The following is an 18,765-nucleotide window of genomic DNA, read 5'->3' on the forward strand; positions in this document are numbered from 1 at the left end:
CGCGTATTCCAAACAATTTTACTGTGACATGCAATGCTACAAAGCAGCGATTAGAGCCAAGCTGGCGCGGACATTGCGTCATAGAGAACGCACACGCATGCATCCATTTACGGCAGACCGTTCAAGGCTTATCGCTTCATGTGAGTTGACATTTTTGAGTGGATAAAAAACGCGTAAAATATTACAGGCATTGCCAGAACAGTCATCTCGGATGTATACTATCTGACAACGTTTCACACCAAGTCTCGAGTGAAAAACAATGGTATGAATTGGCAGTCACTTAAACTCCAGAACCGTGTCATATATTATGAATACATGTTTAGGGGGACCTTTTTTGCATATTTTCATAATCACAAACTTTTGCCCAAACTTTTATCAACGTGCCTTGGGTCGGGTGTCTTTATACTGGCATCTACAAAGTAAGTTTGCAGCAGACTTGCTATCCAGCGTGTGGAGGTTTGGGTTTTTGTAAACCACTTGTTGAAAGAAACCGCAAAGTCTCACTTTGCTGGAGTGATCATACGAAGACAAAATAAACTAGGCAAACTTAAATTAGCTAAGTTGCAGGCTACAAAAACTCAAAGTGTAAATAACACCTGTTATTTGTCTGTGCACTGAACGCACTGTGGTGCACATCCAGAGTCGATCGCACTGTTCAATCACCGACGTCTCGAAATATTCTGAATTAAGAATCATATTGAGCAAAGAATCAAGTATTAAGAATCATGCTCATAATTATCCTAACTTATCTTTGCTGACTTGTGCAAATGCTTGAAACTGCACTATGACCCCAAAGTATTCAATTAAAACTCAAAGCATTTTTAAATAATCAGAAAGAGAGAAAAATGCTTATATATAACGAATGCTTTTTGTAATGTATATTATAATTAAGTATTAACTTATAGGCCTAAACATAAATCAATATCAAAAGCGGACCTTATTTAAAAATTAGTGCAACTGTTTTGTGCAAAAGTAATGAGAGCATAAATTGAAAATACCCCTGCAGAGAACAAATACTGAAGTGTTGTTATACAAAGATTATTATAATTATTGTCGTTAATTCTCAGTGCAAATTAGCTGATAACAACAATAAAAGTGTCTTATATATTACTAAGTAGGCTATAACACCGGTGTCTTATGGTTCTCGTTTAATAGCCTACTGAGGTTATTTGGATAAAAAAAAGTGCTTTATTATTGGTAGAATGTTAACCCGCGTCCAATAATTTTGTTTTGGTCTGTCTCGTAAAGCCTGTTTCATTTGTTTTATTTACAAGTTACATTTACGCTCCGTAAAGCACGTTACTGCCACAAGAACAAGGCAAGTGATTCTGAAATCTCTTGTACTTTTGAAACAATGCCGAACTCCCGGTTTGCGCGGCTGTGTGACTACGGCACACTGTGTGAGACTTCTTCCAGGGAGGGAGCGCCTCTGTCGGTGTAGATGCCAAATTCATGCCGGCGAGCCTGCGGCTCTGGCTGCGGCCATTTTCTGCTGAGCAAACTCTACTGCTGGGCGTCTGCCTATACTGGCTTTAAACTTAAACTTGGCCTTCGGAGTCCCGTGGTTAACACACATCTTGCACCACTTTTTCTTCAGCTGGCAAAGAGCTAATAACTTTCACTATGGGAGAAAAGCCAAATCGCTGGGTGTCTTAATTATTGCGCTTCTCTATAGCATAAATAACACGCCAGCATTTGCAAGCCATTCCCACAAACCTTACGTTTGGCTGAAAACCAACGAGAAAAAAGGAGTAACTGGCTGGTAACAGAGGAAGCAGTGGAAAACCGAAACAGAGCGCCTGTGTGATGATGGTGATGATGATGATGATGATGATCTCATTTGACTTTAAGAGTGCACAACTCGTGATCTCTCTCGCTTAAGCGTCTTTTGGAGCAAAGATAAATAATGATGAAATTGGTTTGTTCACGTACCATTTGAAAGCGAAACTGCCAACCTCCCCCAAAAAGTTACAGCGTAGTGGGTTTTGCAGAACTGCGGTTCAACGCCTGGTCATCGCGTCGGGGTGCTTTTATAACTCCGTATCCATTTATCTTCGCAAAGAAGTACAGTAATCCGTGCTCTTCGGATGGGGAGAATAAACCCGTACACTGACCAAACACAAACGTCCCACGCGGAGTCTTCGAGCCTCGTCAGATCCACAATCCCCTTTACAAGGTACAGAAAGACAAAATAAAGATTTTACAGTAATGCACGGATTGCGCGATATCTGGCATGGCTGTTAGCTGCAGAGAGTGCACTGGTTGAAGGTGCTGGTTTTTGGGTTTTTTTTTTTTTTTTTTTGGTTTGTTTTTTTTTTTTTTTTTGGTCGTGTGTCTTTAATTTACAGTGCTGAATCGTTGCTCTCATAGCTTTGCAGCATTGCACATGCAGCACGCACAGATGTCCTTGTGTATAGAGAGAAATCAATGTCTCGTCTGTTCTTTTGTTTCTTGCAACACGGCGAGCTCCATACACACAGTCCTCGCGGAGAAGGAATTGATGGAATACGGGGGTGGCGTGAGTGTGTGAGTGCGTGTGTGTGTGTGTGTGTGTGTGTGTGCATTGCAAAGAGGTCACTAGTTTAAAAGAACTGCGCTTGATGGCGTAGTTTATATAGCCTATATATATATATATATATATATATATATATATATACACACACACACACATTACAAGAGAATGTAAAACCAATGGTAATAGATAAACATACATTTGTTTTAATAACTTCTATTTATCAAAACTTTTGTTTTATATAACGACTAATTTAGGATTAATTGTCAGGTGCTTCTATACACCACAAACAACTGGACTGGTATGCCACCCCTGTCTCCAAGATTAGAGAAAAGAATAATGTCACAATAGTGCTGTGTTTGATCTGTGTGCACATATTTGAGTCTAATATAGAGATTTGGTTGACCTCTCATTGGGTAGCCTAACAATACAAGAAGAATACAATAATTATTCTTCAAATAATACAATCATAATTCTCCGATCTCACTGAAACTGCGTATTAAAACATCTATTTTAAGTCATTAGTGCTCAGCCCATTGTTGTGTCCTTAAGTGACTCCCAACCACTTTACTCTTACTGTTATTTTAAAGGGTAACAATATGACGGACAGACTTTTTGACTGTTCAGAACATTACTAAAAACAATGTAAATACACAGGCTACTTATCTTAACAGCAGTAACAAGAAATACAATTTCAGAATGGATAACTTTAGTCCTTTACTTTTGCTGGCAATTGTAATCCGACAATGGCTTATTGAATTTACGGTTTTACTGTAGCCTTTTGCGTTTTTCGTAAATGCATGCAATGTGCGGCCTACCTGTACAATAGCCACAATTATAAAATGGAGCAATTTGTCTTTTTATAACTTATATTTACATTGATATGCTGACAAGTTTTTTACCTTTTGTTCTTCCTCGAAAAGCGGAAAGAGCTCCATAAACTTGCCAAAATGTTAACCTCTCGAGTTAATGATGTAGGCTAAAACTGATTGGTCAGAGCCAAGAATGATAATTACATAGTTTTTGCTCTCGGTAGAACTGCCTAAACATTTGGGTTAAATAGCCTACGTGTCCTTCCCACTTGTTGAATGCCCTTTTCAAAAAATGTGTTTTCCTGCTTCTAATTAGTGTCAGCATTTAGCGGAAAATAGCTATCTGATTATGGAGTCACAGTTTATCACAGTTTTAAGTAGTTGAACGACAAGAAAATTAAAACATTGCAGTGTAGACTGTCAGTATTACAGCACTGAAAAGTAAACGGCAACGATAATGATGTTTGAAGACATAATTTGTGCTTGAAAGAAAGGACGCTCAGCACTGTAAGCTACCACCTAACGATTTCCTGAGTGATTAACGCCTTTTTTTTTCTTCTTCTTCTTTTTTTAAATTTTTTTTTTATTTATTTATTTTGACAAATCAATACTTTTACAATTCCATTTTAGGTGCTGAAAGGTGCGCATGTCTTTTTTTTTTTTTTTTTTTTTTTTTTTTGCGCTAAGGATATATATATTGCACATCTGCTAGTGCAATTAATTTTCTGGAGCAGGCTAATTTACGTAAACAGAAGCGATATTAAATATAGGCTATTTGACATTACAGGCTGGTAACTTAAAATTATTTAAGATCGGTTTTAAAATCAATAATTTAAATGTAGACATGCCAGAAAATAATTTGGGAGCTTTAATGTAATTATAATTTTAACACCAATGAAATGCCATCTCTCAAAATAAATAAATGTAATTATTTGTAATTTAATTAATTGTAATTTAATTACTTATTTTAACTTCGTTAAATTACGTATCGTCGGAACGACTGGAAAACCGTCTAAATAAATAAATAAATTCTGCTTATGGGGTTACTGGAGTAAGCTTTAATAAAACGTTGCTTGAGTTTGTAACAGTTTGACTAACATAACATTAAAGAATCCAATGAAATGTTAGTCTTCCGACAGGAGTTTTTCCAAAATCAACATGTTAGACGCAGTTGCTTGTTTAGATCCCTAGACTCAAGTCGCCTCATTCCTCAAACACTATTTTGGCTTCACCAAAAATAAATAAATACAAATCTCTTTGAGTAAACAAAACAAAAAACACTTATCCTCGACTCAAAACAAACATATTTTGTTGAAAAATATTTTCACTTTATTGATGGAGCTTAAATTAATATGAGGCTGTGTACATTAAGGCTACTTAAACATTTCAGTCGTTATCTATCGATATTTATTTAAATTACAATATATAGTTTGTGTACATTTTACAATAACATACATTTTAACCAAACTTTGTAGGGTCAGACAACACACAGGCAAATGCACAAGGTTTCACGTACAAGCACACACACACACACACACACACACACACACACACACACACACACACACACACACACACACACCACACAAAAACTGAAAGTTTTAACTGCTTGCTGACATACTCAAACTGACATTGCGTTAACTTTTCACTGTCAAATCTGAAAGGCAAAGAACAGGCATTAAATCCAGAGAACTGTGGGAAAAGAGACCAGCACTGGCCACAAAAGGGCAGATACTTGCTAACAGGAAAGTTTACCAAGCTTGCTGAGTAAGCTGCCCTGGCATGCCATCTGCCTCAGGTACAAAACACAGAGAGAAATATGAACCAGCCAGTTTTCAATGTAAATTAGAGTTTTTGAGGATAGATTGGCTTGCAGCAATGAGACAGAAAGTATCATTGGGTTGATACTTTTCTTTAAATGAAAACATATTTATCTTAATATTTGTTTTAAAGTTGGTATTATTTAGTTCTTACTCTTATTTATAATTTTTATATAATGTTTAAATGGCCAAGAAAGATGGCAAAATATATATTTTATAATGAGATCACAAATCAATTATTTATGTAGTAAATAAAATTATATCAAAATGCTAAAGATGTAAAAGACATATATATATATATATATATACATATACATATACATATATATACAGATTTATCATTTTGAAATGTTTGGGGGAGACTTGTTTGGTCTGTATTTAGCCTCTTAATTTTGCGAAGCAAGAGCATAATCTCTAAACAAACAGCCTGTGGGTAAGTAATCTGTCCAAAATATAAAAATGGCATCCTCAACAGGGCAAAGAAAAAAAATATTTCAGTTGTAAAATTGTTTTATGGAAAAAATTTAAATGCCATGGAATTGTTAACCAAAAATGTAACAAGTTAGTCATTTTTTTTAATTAAATCTGATTCTATTATAGATCCAGCATCTGAAACTATATTGACTAGTCATATGATTTCCCTGTGATATTGTACATGCAATCATATCATAATCAGTCTGAGTAGTCACGTTAAAAGAGAGAGAGAGAGAGAGAGAGAGAGAGAGAGAGAGAGTGAGAGAGAGAGAGAGAGAGAGAGAGAGAGAGAGAAAGATAATAGCATGGCAACTGGCTATGTCGAATACATTTTAAAGATTAGAACTGAGGCAGATGTAATAAAGGTGTTTGAGGTTTAGAATAAATTAACATTATATATAATATTTATAAGAACTACATTATACAAAGATTTCTTATTCCCATGTTTAGTTGATCTTTTGTTGGTAATTCAATCACACTAATACAAAACCTATATATGAGGTTTTATAAAATAGGTAAAGTAGAAACCCCTTAAATGGTGAATTGCACTTTTAGACATTTTGGAAAGAAATATTACCATTAACCATTTGAGCGTATGGTTATTTTGACTATGTAGGACTGGAACAGCTAGTTCAGATAGTGTTACAGAAGAGGTCTTTAGTGTACAAAGACTGTACAATGAGTACAGAGTATCAATTACTGTCCCTATAAAGTTTCCAGTGCTCACTATGGTGTCTTACTCCTACTTGTGGTGAGATAGTAGTACTACAACAAACAACTGATGAAGTGTAGGCCAGCAGATGTGTCTCCATTACAATCCTTTCAATGGTCTAATTTTATCACAATAATATCTCAAATAACGGCTAGTCTAATGGCTAGTTAACTTCCTATTAACTTCATTGGCATATACTTCCCAAGGCAAATCTCAGTCTCCTATACAGCTTCACTTTTCCAAATTGCTCTATAAGAGTGGGGAGGGGGAAATGTCTGGAAACTCTTTCTCAAGAAACAGATCCAAGCCAAGCAGTCCAATGCCAAGACTTTGCTTTACTTCTTCACAAAGAGGAACAACTTTTCTTTCACTGCTTTTGCCATCTGAATGCTTACAAGTGCAAATTGTGCATAATTTTCCCATTTTGGACCATTTGTGGTACATTACAGTCACCTTCAGGGTGAGCCAAGCGATTCCATCAAAAACAAGAGGTTGAAATCAAGCCAGCCCTGCTCTTAGTGCAGATTATTTTCAGATTTATATTTTATCCAATGGTACAGTTTGTTAACTTAAATATATCTAATGGCTGTATTTTGTCCAAAAAAAACATTGTACAATGTGATTCTTTTCTCTCAGGGCTTGATTTTTATAGAGATTGTGCTAGTGGGGAGTTGACTGATTGCCAGTCAATTTACTCACTCCACTGCAAAGCCCATGTGCAATATGCACATCAAATATAATTTATGTTGTACAAGTACATAGAGCTGATGGCAAAAAAAAAAAAAAAAAAAAAAACACCCTGGCCTTCAGTTGACAAATGGATCCATAATACAGTAGATCCCACCATGTTGACTACCATGACTCTACAAGCCATGATTGAATCTGAGATGATGCTGAAAAAATTAGCCTTGCTCAGCATAGCATATCCTCCATTTGCATAAAGTTGGGTTTTAATTTATCCCAGAATCCTCTGTGGGAGTCCACTAATGGCTATTAGAAAATGATAACGCTGCAGTAATCTGGCAGTGATTATGCTGTGATAGGATAATGACCCTGCACCCTACAGAAGAGACCACTCTAATTACATGCAGATTACTAAGCACATGTCAGGACCTTAGGACATGTTCACATATTCAACACTAAGGCTGCTATCACAGCTAATGATCTCTTCATAAATTGAATGTTGTTTATTACATTCAGGAGGGATTGATTGGTGATTATATTTAAGTCATGGAAATTTGAGTGCTAAAATAAAATTGACATCATTTTTGTGTACTGGAGCAGGGCTGAAACTTTTGCTATTCTAAGCAAAAAACAAAAAAAACAACAACAATTGAAAACAAAAAGCAGTTGAAGGATAATGTGTTTCATGTATTTACTCATAAAAAGGGCAAATAAATCAGAGGTTTAGAGTTACCTTTTAACAGAATTCTCCTGCTGTAATAGAGGTAAGTGTTTTTACATGAATGTCTTAACAGATTTAACTCACAACTACAGAGATTGGTGAATTAACAATGTTAAAATCTTTTGTCATCAGCTATATACTGTAAAAAGGGAAAGAACCTCAGAAAATGCAAAATAAATTAGGTTGTTTATTCAGTTACAAAGGTTAATGTTAAAAATTTTTTGGACACACTTGACTGAATTTATGGTTCTCATGTGTCATAAAATATTTTGACTCATCTCTACTTTTTCTACATTGAAAAGCAAAATTGTAGAAACAGCAAGGCAATTATAATGGAAGTGAATAGGGCCAGTTCATTTACATTAAAATTCACATGGTTACAAATGTATAGCCACAAAACATTTGTAAATATTATACAAACAGCATACCTGTTAACATGATTTTAGTGTTATAAAATCATTTACTAACCATATCGGTGTACAATTTATCCGATTTTACCCTGTCATCCCAACATTGGAAAAATCCTTGTATATGTGGTTAGTAAGCAATTTTATCATGCTAAAATCATGTTAACATGTATAATGTTTCACATCTCGTGGCTATGCTTAAAGCGATTTGTAGTTTAATGTTGATGGACTGGCCCCATTCACTTCCATTTTAAGTGCCTTACTGTAACCGGGATATTTTTATTTTTTTATTTATTTTTATTTTTTTTTTGAATAAATGGGGGACGAGTCAAAATGATTTTTTGTGTTAACCAACAAAATGACACAAATGCTGTTGATTGACTTTAATTTAACTTGTAGATGTTAAATTAATCCCAGCACAAGCTATTCTCACACTATGCAACTATGGATAAAAACAAAAACAAGCTGACTGAAAAGGTTTTTGAACTGCTTTTGTGAAAAAAAAAAAAAAACAATCCATTCAAGAAGTTTAAATGCTTTTGAGTGAGTGTTTGAAAAGTAAGCACATGAAAGAGTACTAATCCAGAAAATCCAGTCCTGGCTGTCTTAGTTCAAGTCCACAGCACCCACTTAATTCTTATAAAATGTAAATTGTTATTATGACCTAACAGCATTACCTCGTCCACATAATGGCTGCTCAATTATGGTTGATGTTCATGGGAAACAAATAGAAAGGCAATATAAGAAGATTTGTTGACAATATCCAATTGCTGTGTGTCTTGGATGGTGTAGAACCTGAATGGCTGGATTTGCTCTGAACAACAGAAGAATATAGTGACAGCACTAAATCATTAGTACCACCCTATAAAAAAAAATCCCTTAATTGTTGCAGCATAATACAGAGCTGTCAATGCTCAGCCACACATAAAATAAGCAATGTTTGTGAAAAATAAATATTGGAGGGGTCTATTTGCATTTCACCTAAACATTGCCCATTTAAGGACAAATGTGTTTTTACCAGTAACTCTTTCATTATTATTATTTATTTTTTTATTATTTGTTTATTTTTTGTGCAGCTGAATATCGAACACCAAAACAAGTAAACATTTACAGAAATATCACACCAAACACAACTTTATGAAAATAAATTACTTTATGAAATGAAGTCAAATATGCTGACTATTTCTACTTTAAACAAACAAACAAAAAAATCACATTCTACTTTATATTTAATTATGATTTCTGTGGATTTTATTTTATTTTATTTTATTTTATTTATTTTTTTTTTGGAAAAAAGTCAAACCCACATTCTAAACAGTATTGGAGAAAAGCAAAGTGCTGACTCCCTCTTGTGGTGTTGAAATGTATTTCACCCTAAACAGATTCATGCATCTTACATGGGTCTTGGACTTTGATAAATGTGATTTCTTTTTTATTAAGATTGCCCCATATATATGTGTTAACTTCAGATTAGGTTAACAAAACAATTGAGTTAATAAGATATGCTACATTGTGAACCTTACAATCTAACTACAATATTCAGTACAAATTGACCCTGCTGTGCAAAATGAATGAATCACTTACCAACCAAATGCTAACCAATAAAACTCACACACATGTCCAAATATCAACATGTTACATTTAATCTACCACATGCCTGGACTGCACTTTGAATCAAGTAGGTATTCTGGGTAGCCTACTAAACCAAAGCATTTAAGGGAAAGACCAAACGACTGTGAGAGTACTCACAACATTGCATGCAGCTTTCTGAAGATCCCCTCTCACAGATGGTATCAGGATTATACTGGACGACTGGCAGGCAAAACACAAAACCAAATATTTTCCCTTTTTAAGGAGGTGGATTATCCAGTGCAACAGATTGCTTTTTCAGTGCTTATACTCTGCAGTTCATTAACGGACCAGCACTAAAGCTTTAAGATCCCATTGGCATGACAGGAAATGTTTAATTGTGTGGGGCAGAAAGATTTGTTTTTTATTTTTAATTTTTTTTTTTTTTGTTTGTTTGTTTTTTTTTGCATTGATAAAAAATAAATGTGTTGCCTTTTAGTGCAATGTTAATTAAAGTACTAGCAGTAGTCAAACAATAGTTTTGAAATGAGAAATTACTTTGAAACCAGATTTGAAATTCAGAATTGGGGTTTTGTGGATTTTCATCCATGTAAGTAACCTTTAAGGCCATCTACTGTATATTTTACTCTGTACACCTGTTGACAAACTTCACAGTCTTTTTGTTCTAGAAAAATAGAGCAGAAATATCGATGACTCCTTTTTTTTTTTTTTTTTTTTTCTAAAATAGGAAATTTCCTCCTAAAACCACCTGCAGTAGCAAATCATTGTTCATGGCAGTTATGTAAACTAAATGTTAGAGGCTTCCTCTTCTTTTTTTTTTTTTTTTTAAAGGCCATTAGATATGTCCCACCCCAACTTCCTGTTTCTATAGGAAATACAACAACACAGGAAAGAAAATGTGCACATCAAGCCATTTCATGGGGTCTTTAAAGTTTTGCATAAAATAAACTGGAAAAAGAGAAGAAAGCCAAAAGAAATGGGAGATAGACCCACGATTCCAAGCATATGTACTTCGCTGCTACACAATATGCAAAGAGTGACATATCAGATGAGTAGAATGTATGAAAACGTAGTATTAAAGGGATAGTTCACCCTAAAATGAAAATTCTCCCATCATTTACTCACCTTCATGCCATCCCAGATGTGTATGACTTTCTTCTGCTGAACACAAACAAAGATTTTTAGAAGAATATCTCAGCTCTGTAGGTCCATACAATGCAAGCGGATGGTGATCTGTTTCTCGCCCAAAGTGATCGTTTCAGTATAGAAGACATTAATTTACCCACTGGAGTTGTATGGGTTACTTTAACTATGTCAGTCTGTGCTTTTTGGAGCTTTAAAGTGCTGATCACCATCCACTTGCATTGTATGGACCTACAGAGATGAGATATTCTTCTAAAAATCTTTGTTTGTGTTCTGCTGAATAAAGAAAGCCATAGACATCTGGGATGGCATGGGGGTGAGTAAATGATGAGAGAATTTTCATTTTTGGGTAAACTAACCCTTTAATGATACAGTAGGTAAACACTACCCAGATGACCTGTATCTGTTACAATTCTGAAATGTGCAAGCATTGGACACTTTACTATCCCATAAGCAGGCGCAGACGGAATCTGTGTGCTCAGAACTCTACAGAAAACTCTGCAGAAATAATTACAGCCTCTGTCATTCACAAAAGTTCTTCACATCCTGCACCTTTTGCATGTTTGTATATTAAATATTTTTGCTAATTTGGGTATGCGTTCAGCTAAAAAAAAAAGAGTATAGTACTTTCAGCTCCATTTAACACATTTAAGTATTAAATGTGTTAAATGGAGAAATTAAGTATAAATGTAAAAATTAAGTATAAAATTTAAATCCCTTCAGCAGAAATCTGCAGATTTTTCCCGAAAATCAGAACAGAAAATGTAAAAAGAAGTCCACAGATTTCATCTGGACCTGAGCTGTCAGAAATGGAGAAGCCGTCAGCTCAAAAAACATCAGTTTCAGTGTGTAACTGCTATACAGTAGACACCAAAATTATGTAGAAGTAGTATGTCCTAGAATGTATTTTTACTACACACTTGCATACCTAAATGTACTTCATCAATGGTTGTGAAATAGGTTCTTCATTGAATACATTACATGCACTGTAACTACATGAGCTAAGTGTAGTGATTATTAGCTTTGTGGTTCATATATCTTGTGATCACAACCAACCCGTCTGTTGACCACAACCTCTCTATTCATCTTGGTTCAGCTACGCTAACACCAACCATGACAGCCCGGAACTTGGGAGTGGTGGTGGATGACCAGCTTAACTTCACTGCCAACATCTCAACAACTGCCTGGTCTTGCAAGTTTGCGCTTTACAACATCAAACCTTTCCTGTCTGAATACGTTACACAGCTCCTGATCCAAGCTCTGGTCATTTCAAGACTGGACTACTGTAATGCCCTGTTGGCTGGTCTGCCAGCTAGCACAATTAAGCCACTGTAGATGATTTAGAACGCTGCAGCACGTCTGGTCTTCAATTAGCCAAAGTGGGCTCACGTCACTCTACTCTTGACTTCACTCCACTTTGACTCAGGGATTCGGGACAGCCAATGGAACAGAACAGCACACTCTCGCTTCAATTCACTCCTCCAGGTCTTTGTCCCAACACGCTATCTGCAGTCACTGAACAAGTGGCACCTGGTGGTCCCATCGCAAAGAGGCACCAAGTCCATTTCATGATCATTCACTCTCTCTGTTCCTTTGTGGTGGAATGAGTTTTCAACCTTCACACGATCTGCTGATTCCATCTCAGCATTCAAGAATCAGAGGAAAACTCATCTGTTCCATGAGCACTTAACCAATCCACACTAAATGCACTTACTATTTAACAATAATAATAAAAAGAATCACTGTCTGTATCTTTCACTAGCATCTTTATTACTCCAGCCACTGTGAGAACTTGGCAGTACAATACTGCAGATGTTGTTGACTTTTGTATGACAAATTGCTTGTTATATTCCTCATTTGTAAGTCACTTTGGATAAAAGCGTCTGCTAAATGACTAAATGTAAATCATATGTCATATTGCTGAGTTTGCTGGTTGTTAGTTTTAGTTCCTACAGTAACAGCTGCATCTTCACCTCTGTGCAAAATGCCACAGGTTACATGATCTCAAATATGGGAAATTGCTCAAGAAACAGGTAAATGCAAGGGAGGTAAAACCTTCCTCTTCGTGTCAGGCAAGTTAATCCGGTGCTGACTGGCTGCATCTGACTGAGAGGGCTGTTAGTGTGTCTCCTCAATGACCATTCTCTCTAATTTTAGCCTCGCTGCTCTCTCTGCTGCTGAGAATGATTCATGTCAGTTTCCAGACGTCTGAAGTCACGGGCTGGAACCACAATCCCATGCTGTCCCACCCTCACCATGCTGTAGAAAATCACTATTCACGGGCTCTGTTACATATTTTGCCATCCACTCTGTTGAAAGTCACCATCAAACTCTGCTCTTTAATGGGGTTTGGCTGTATAAATTCAAGGCGCACATCCTGTCTAAAGTGTTATGCATGCTGGTATTTGTATTATATGCTTTGCTGATGTAAGCCTTGCCATGTGTCTGACTACACCGTCATGACAGTGGATGACAAGCATAGAGGGAGACTGGCAACAAAAATAGATTCTGCTCAACTTGAAATCACGCAACTGATTTAAAAGCACATGCTTTCATCAGAATAACATGGATACATTTACATCTCAAATGGAATATTTAGTACACTGTTTCTATCTTTTACTAGACCTTTACTTGGTCATTGCTTAACAGAGTACATGCAATTAACAAAAATGAATCATTGTGGTTTTTGTGACTCTTAACCCACAGAAAAACAATCTATTATCAAAAAAATGCCACATTTAACCTTTTTCTTCTTTTTTTTTTTTTTGTACGGTTGCTATAATAATAGAAAATGGTATGTCTTTAAAACCCAAATGTTTGATTTACCCTGAGCTTCAGCTGAACTGTAATACTGCAAAAGGCTGAAATCCAACAAAGTTTTGGCTATGCAAATGTTTGTATTTAATTTCCAAAACTACATTTAACATTACAGCCAAATCTAATCTCCTCTTCACAATTTAGGCCCTGCTTAAGGAAATCCCTAATTCGTTGGAGATGTTCCTTTGATTAAGTTTTTTTTTTTTTTTCCCTTCTTATTTTGAGTCCTCGGAGCATAAGGGAATGATATATGACCGTAGCCAAAATGTACAATGATTTGCCCAGTTCTGTGAAATTCACAGAACTTGGACAATAGATTTTCCAACTAAAAATTTTAGAAATAAAAAAAATGTTTGGTTCATAGTTGTAGTAAGTAAAGTGATTATTCCTGAGCTGCCACAAACACACACGCACCTGATCATCTAAGACACACATCCTACAGGTTTATATGTAACACATCTGGCACATCTGTGCCATAAAATAACCACAAACTTACAAAAAAAAAAAAAAAAAAAATTTGAAATCAATAGGTCTATATATAAATCACTTCATTGTTCTTGTTTATATGTAGACCTCCAGCACTGATGTTACGATGAATAGAGGGCCTATAAAGGAGCATAAACCTTTCCACCCACAAGTAAAAGGCAAAAAATAAGATGAATTGCAATCACATTGAAAACATTTTGCTTCTCTCTGTTGTACATTGATTTTCATTTTCCGCTTGTCAGATGTGATTTCAAAAGGTTGTGGCTACAACAGCGAAACATGTGAAACCCACCCACATGTTCTGAGGTGGGCATTTCGAGTAAAGAATTTTACATATACAAAATCAGCATCACAAAGCTGTGTTTGCATTAAACACGCTCTCCAAGGTGCATTACACCTGATACTGCATGCAACCAAATGCAACTGCATTGACAAGTTATGAAGTACAGGTTGATTCTTCAAGATCTTTCCTTATCTCATGAAAACCCATGAGACCCAAGATATGTACTGGAATAAATGCAATACATTTTTAACATGCTCAGATTTTCTGTCTACTATAATTTTGTTTACATTTGCTTCATTTGAGTCTCTGGAGCCCCAAATACAAAGAAAGCCTAAACCTTTAAAAAAAAAGAACAGCAAGTTTGTTTTAAAAAGTACAAGAATCATGAAAAAAAATGCTCATCTACAGGAAAAATTTAGGAGACACATGGAACAGAAAGAGCACAGTTAAGGTGAAGTGTGTAATTTCTATGTCTTTAATGTCACCAAATGGAATTGCAGATAAAATAACTTTTTTCAAACAGCTCATCAGGTTGGTGGGTATGATCTTACAAAAACAGCAATGTTTTGATAGCTCCACAGGGTTCACAATTTTCAGTAAAATCAGCCTAAATTGCTTACTTATAGTTGACTCTGCATAACCAGCTGGGATAGGAGAAAACAATCTATTATCACAAAAAAGCCACATTTTACCTTTACTTTTTTTTTTTTCTCAGGTTGCTTTAATAATGGAGAATGGTATGTCTTTAAAACCCAAATGTTTGATTTACCCTGAGCTTCAGCTGAAGTGTAATACTGCAAAAGGCAGTAGTTTTGGCTATGCAAATAGCCAAAGAATCATGTTAAAATGTAAAATGTTAAAAAGAATCATGAAAAAAAAAATGCTCATCTACAGGAAAACTTTTGGGAGGCATGTGGAACAGAAAGAGCACAGCTAACATGCAGGATCAAAGCATGGAGAAAAGAGAGATTGAGTGAGTGAATGAGTGAGAACATGTGTGAAACACCGGCTCTGAAAGCATGGCCATTTCTCAAACTAGGCTTGACAAACAATCAAAGCCCTTCAATGTGATTATTAGTAAAGGCTCATAGCAAATGCTAATTGCCAAGTTAATTTAAACAAAAGTGTGGGTGGCTAACGCAGTAAAGAGAGAAAAGGAAAGAAAGAAAGAAAGAGAGAGAGAGAGAGAGAGAGAGAGAGATGGATAGTGGGGGTGGGGTATGGAAGGAAAATGGCAATCACTTTTGGAATAATAGTTGAGGACCAGGGAATAGAACCAATCCATTATAGATGAATAAATAAGCACAACTGGAGCATTGAACTTTAAGCAAACAAAAAGCATTCCAATAGAAACTGGCCGAGAGAAGAAAAGAGCTCACAAGCTCTGGTGAATTCAGTAAACTAGTGCTAAAAACAAAGCGAACATGAATAAAACAATCAAATCACATGGCACGAATGGAGTTAAAACAACTTAATGCGCTAATGATGAAGTGAAACAAACTAAATCAGTCTGTCGAGCAGTTGCAGTGCAGTTTTAGACTGGACACACTGTAACATTCAAATAAAATTCAAAGCATACTGTTCAAAAACAGTTCAACATATGCCATATTGAAATAATTTTTAAAGATATATGTGGACCGTAATCAGCGACATATTCAGTCACAGCTAAGTGCCTATTATAATAATAATAATAAAAAAAATAAATAAAAAAAAGATTTGGCAATCTTTAAATTAAAAAAAAAAAAGTCATGCAAGTTTGTCTGTCACAAAGAGTGAGCAGTCTTTGTTTTATTATTACACAAAGTGATATGTTATTTCACAAAGTGGAAACTATGCATTAATAACATTGAAAGAAACTGAAAATATGAAAGTGAACTTTTAAGCTAGTGTGTAAATTTGATCAATTGTAAAGTATTTTGATCAAAGAAAAAAACATATGAAATTTCATGTAAATTGCTGAAGCTATAAAATATTCAGAAAGTCTCTACATCTTTTCAAATATCTAATCATTCAAAACCATACAAGATCCACTCAACCAATATGTATCCAGCTATATGCCAAAAGTCATCTGAGGTCACCTGCTGACCATACACTACAAGTAGCACAACGTCAGTCCATGCAAAGCATTACTCTGCAACCAATTACGTCATGAATGCTATACAAAGGAGATTGGAAGGATATTCTTACCAAAATTCAACAACAAACGGCAACAGGTAGAACATACGAAAGCAGCTTTACATGACTTGTGAAGCAGCAGTGCTGAATTCAGGGTGAAAGCCATGTGAAGTTATTTAAGGCACACTCACCATCCACCAGGTCTTGGCTGTCATATCATAACACAGCTGCCATTTCACAGCATTCTCTACCGCTGTGCCACTTGTGTGTGTGATGCTGGGGTGCTCCATAAAGACAGACAGATACAGGAAGCAAGAGAGAGAGGAAAATGGAGATGTGGAGGTTCTCAGAGCAGTCCCAAACTCTGCCAAACAGAAGGAGCCAAAGGAACAGAAGTGCAAATCCTCCTCAGCTGCTTCTTTCTTGCTCTCATCTTTAACCTCCCTGTGTGGCACAGAGAGAGATTGGACAGTTGAGAGAGAGAGAGAGAGAGAGAGAGAGAGAGAGAGAGAGGGGGGGGGGGGGGGGGGGGAGCACAAGGATTAAGATTTCGACAACAGTTCCCACTCAAAAGTCCACACTCTCTGAACAGACCATGCAGACACTCAGACCACACCAACACCACCACCACCACAGGCTGCTAGACAGACCAGCTAATGCCAGCTGTGCTAACAGTCACACACTCGCACAAACACATTATTATAAAGCACATGTAGGAAGAAACTGGGTGCTGATACCAAAAACAAATGCAATCACAATCTCTTTTACAACATATGTACACTGCCCCAAAAAGGGAAAATGTAGTAACTATGCCAACACTGACACCGAGAAAGATGGCTTCAAAGGTTTTTGGTTTTAGTGTGGATACAGCAATTAATACAATTTATTTTTGTGAATCAAAGGTGATGAAGAGGACAGAATAACTTGGCCGGCTCTGTTAACTGATGCCAGCTGTGTGGTCTCCATGAGGCAGTTTCATACTTCTGCATGAACATGGGGCTTCTACGAAGTTTTGATATGTAATGTAGTTTCACCACAGATCTTATCTACAGGTGGTAATGCTGGATGACATCATTGTGGCCAGGTCAATTTCACACTCTGATTTCTCTGACTCTGAGGATGGTTGAACCAACCCATCTGTAACAGGACAGATCGTAGTCTAAGAGACTTTATTTCTATTATAACTTAATTTTGACAAAATGTGCAGTTACTGCTTTTTACCTTTGCAGGGCTTGCAGTGTTCAAACATGCAAGCAGGCTGCTCACATACTCACTTGAATAAGAAAAAGTCAGTCCTACTTCAAGACCTGGCCACAATGATGTCATCCAGCATTACCACCTGTAGATAAGATCTGTGGTGAAACTACATTACATATCAAAACTTTGTAGAAGCCCCATGTTCATGCAGTAGTATGAAACTGCCTCATGGAGACCACACAGCTGGCATCAGTTAACAGAGCTGGCCAAGTTATTCTGTCCTCTTCATCACCTTTGATTCACACAGCACTAAATAGAAAACATCAGACTTGTTGTTGGGAGAAGGCAGCGAATAAATTACTTTAAATTTTTTTGTGTTTAAAGAATGTAGAAATTAAAATGTTTTTCCACCACCTCCAACAACCACATGGCTGTGAGAAGTCCGGCCCTCGCTCGGCCACAGGAGTGCAGAGTCTGTGTGGGGGAGATGTGGGCAGTATTTGTTTTGTTTCCTTGCTTTTTGTTTTCCATATTTTAATGTAACCAAGTGGAGTAATTTCATTTAATTGAACTCTAGTCATAAATTGGACGTGGCCCCTTTAAGCCTGGAGTTTTGTGACACTGGAGTTTTGTGACATCCGCTTTCCAGCACACTCTCGTGGTGGAGATGTGAGAATATGCATTGTGCAAGAGTTTTGATCATCGGTTGTTAATTCTTTGGGTAAATATAAAATTCTACACAAAATGTTGTTAAATTGTATTAAATATGTGTTCAGAATAGTCATATGTTAAAACTGAGCGTTTGTTATGGATCATTTTTGAAGGATGCATATTGATTGCATGTGTGGAGTTTGACCATGTTTGGCATACATGCAAGGACTGGGTATGTAAATTTAGAATTAATCACATCTCATTTAATGATTTATAGCTTAGTGTTTTCCAGTTTAGTGAATAAGTGTAATACGTGTTATATGTGAAAATATGAAAATTCT

General features: G+C 36.1%; 1 protein-coding gene across 12 annotated transcripts in view; it reads right to left on the reverse strand.

Annotated features, from left to right (window-relative positions):
- Positions 1-2,080, reverse strand: part of nfic (nuclear factor I/C) — a 126,354-nt gene extending 124,274 nt beyond the window's left edge. For 9 of the 12 annotated variants that reach the window (XR_007894499.1, XR_007894500.1, XR_007894501.1 and 6 more), the window contains exon 1: positions 1-91. This exon is cut by the window's left edge and continues 594 nt beyond it. Coding sequence is in view for 1 of the 12 variants with exons in the window: in XM_051670117.1 (XP_051526077.1) it covers positions 1,933-1,935 (3 nt within the window). In the remaining 11 variants the exon portion in view is untranslated. Of the gene's footprint in view, positions 92-1,932 lie in introns of those variants that run through there. The other 3 variants (XM_051670118.1, XM_051670111.1, XM_051670117.1) reach the window with 2 other exon arrangements.
- Positions 2,081-18,765: the final 16,685 nt, after the last annotated feature.

This window comes from Myxocyprinus asiaticus, chromosome 33 (assembly GCF_019703515.2).
Source record: "Myxocyprinus asiaticus isolate MX2 ecotype Aquarium Trade chromosome 33, UBuf_Myxa_2, whole genome shotgun sequence".
NCBI classification, from domain to species: Eukaryota; Metazoa; Chordata; class Actinopteri; order Cypriniformes; family Catostomidae; genus Myxocyprinus; species Myxocyprinus asiaticus.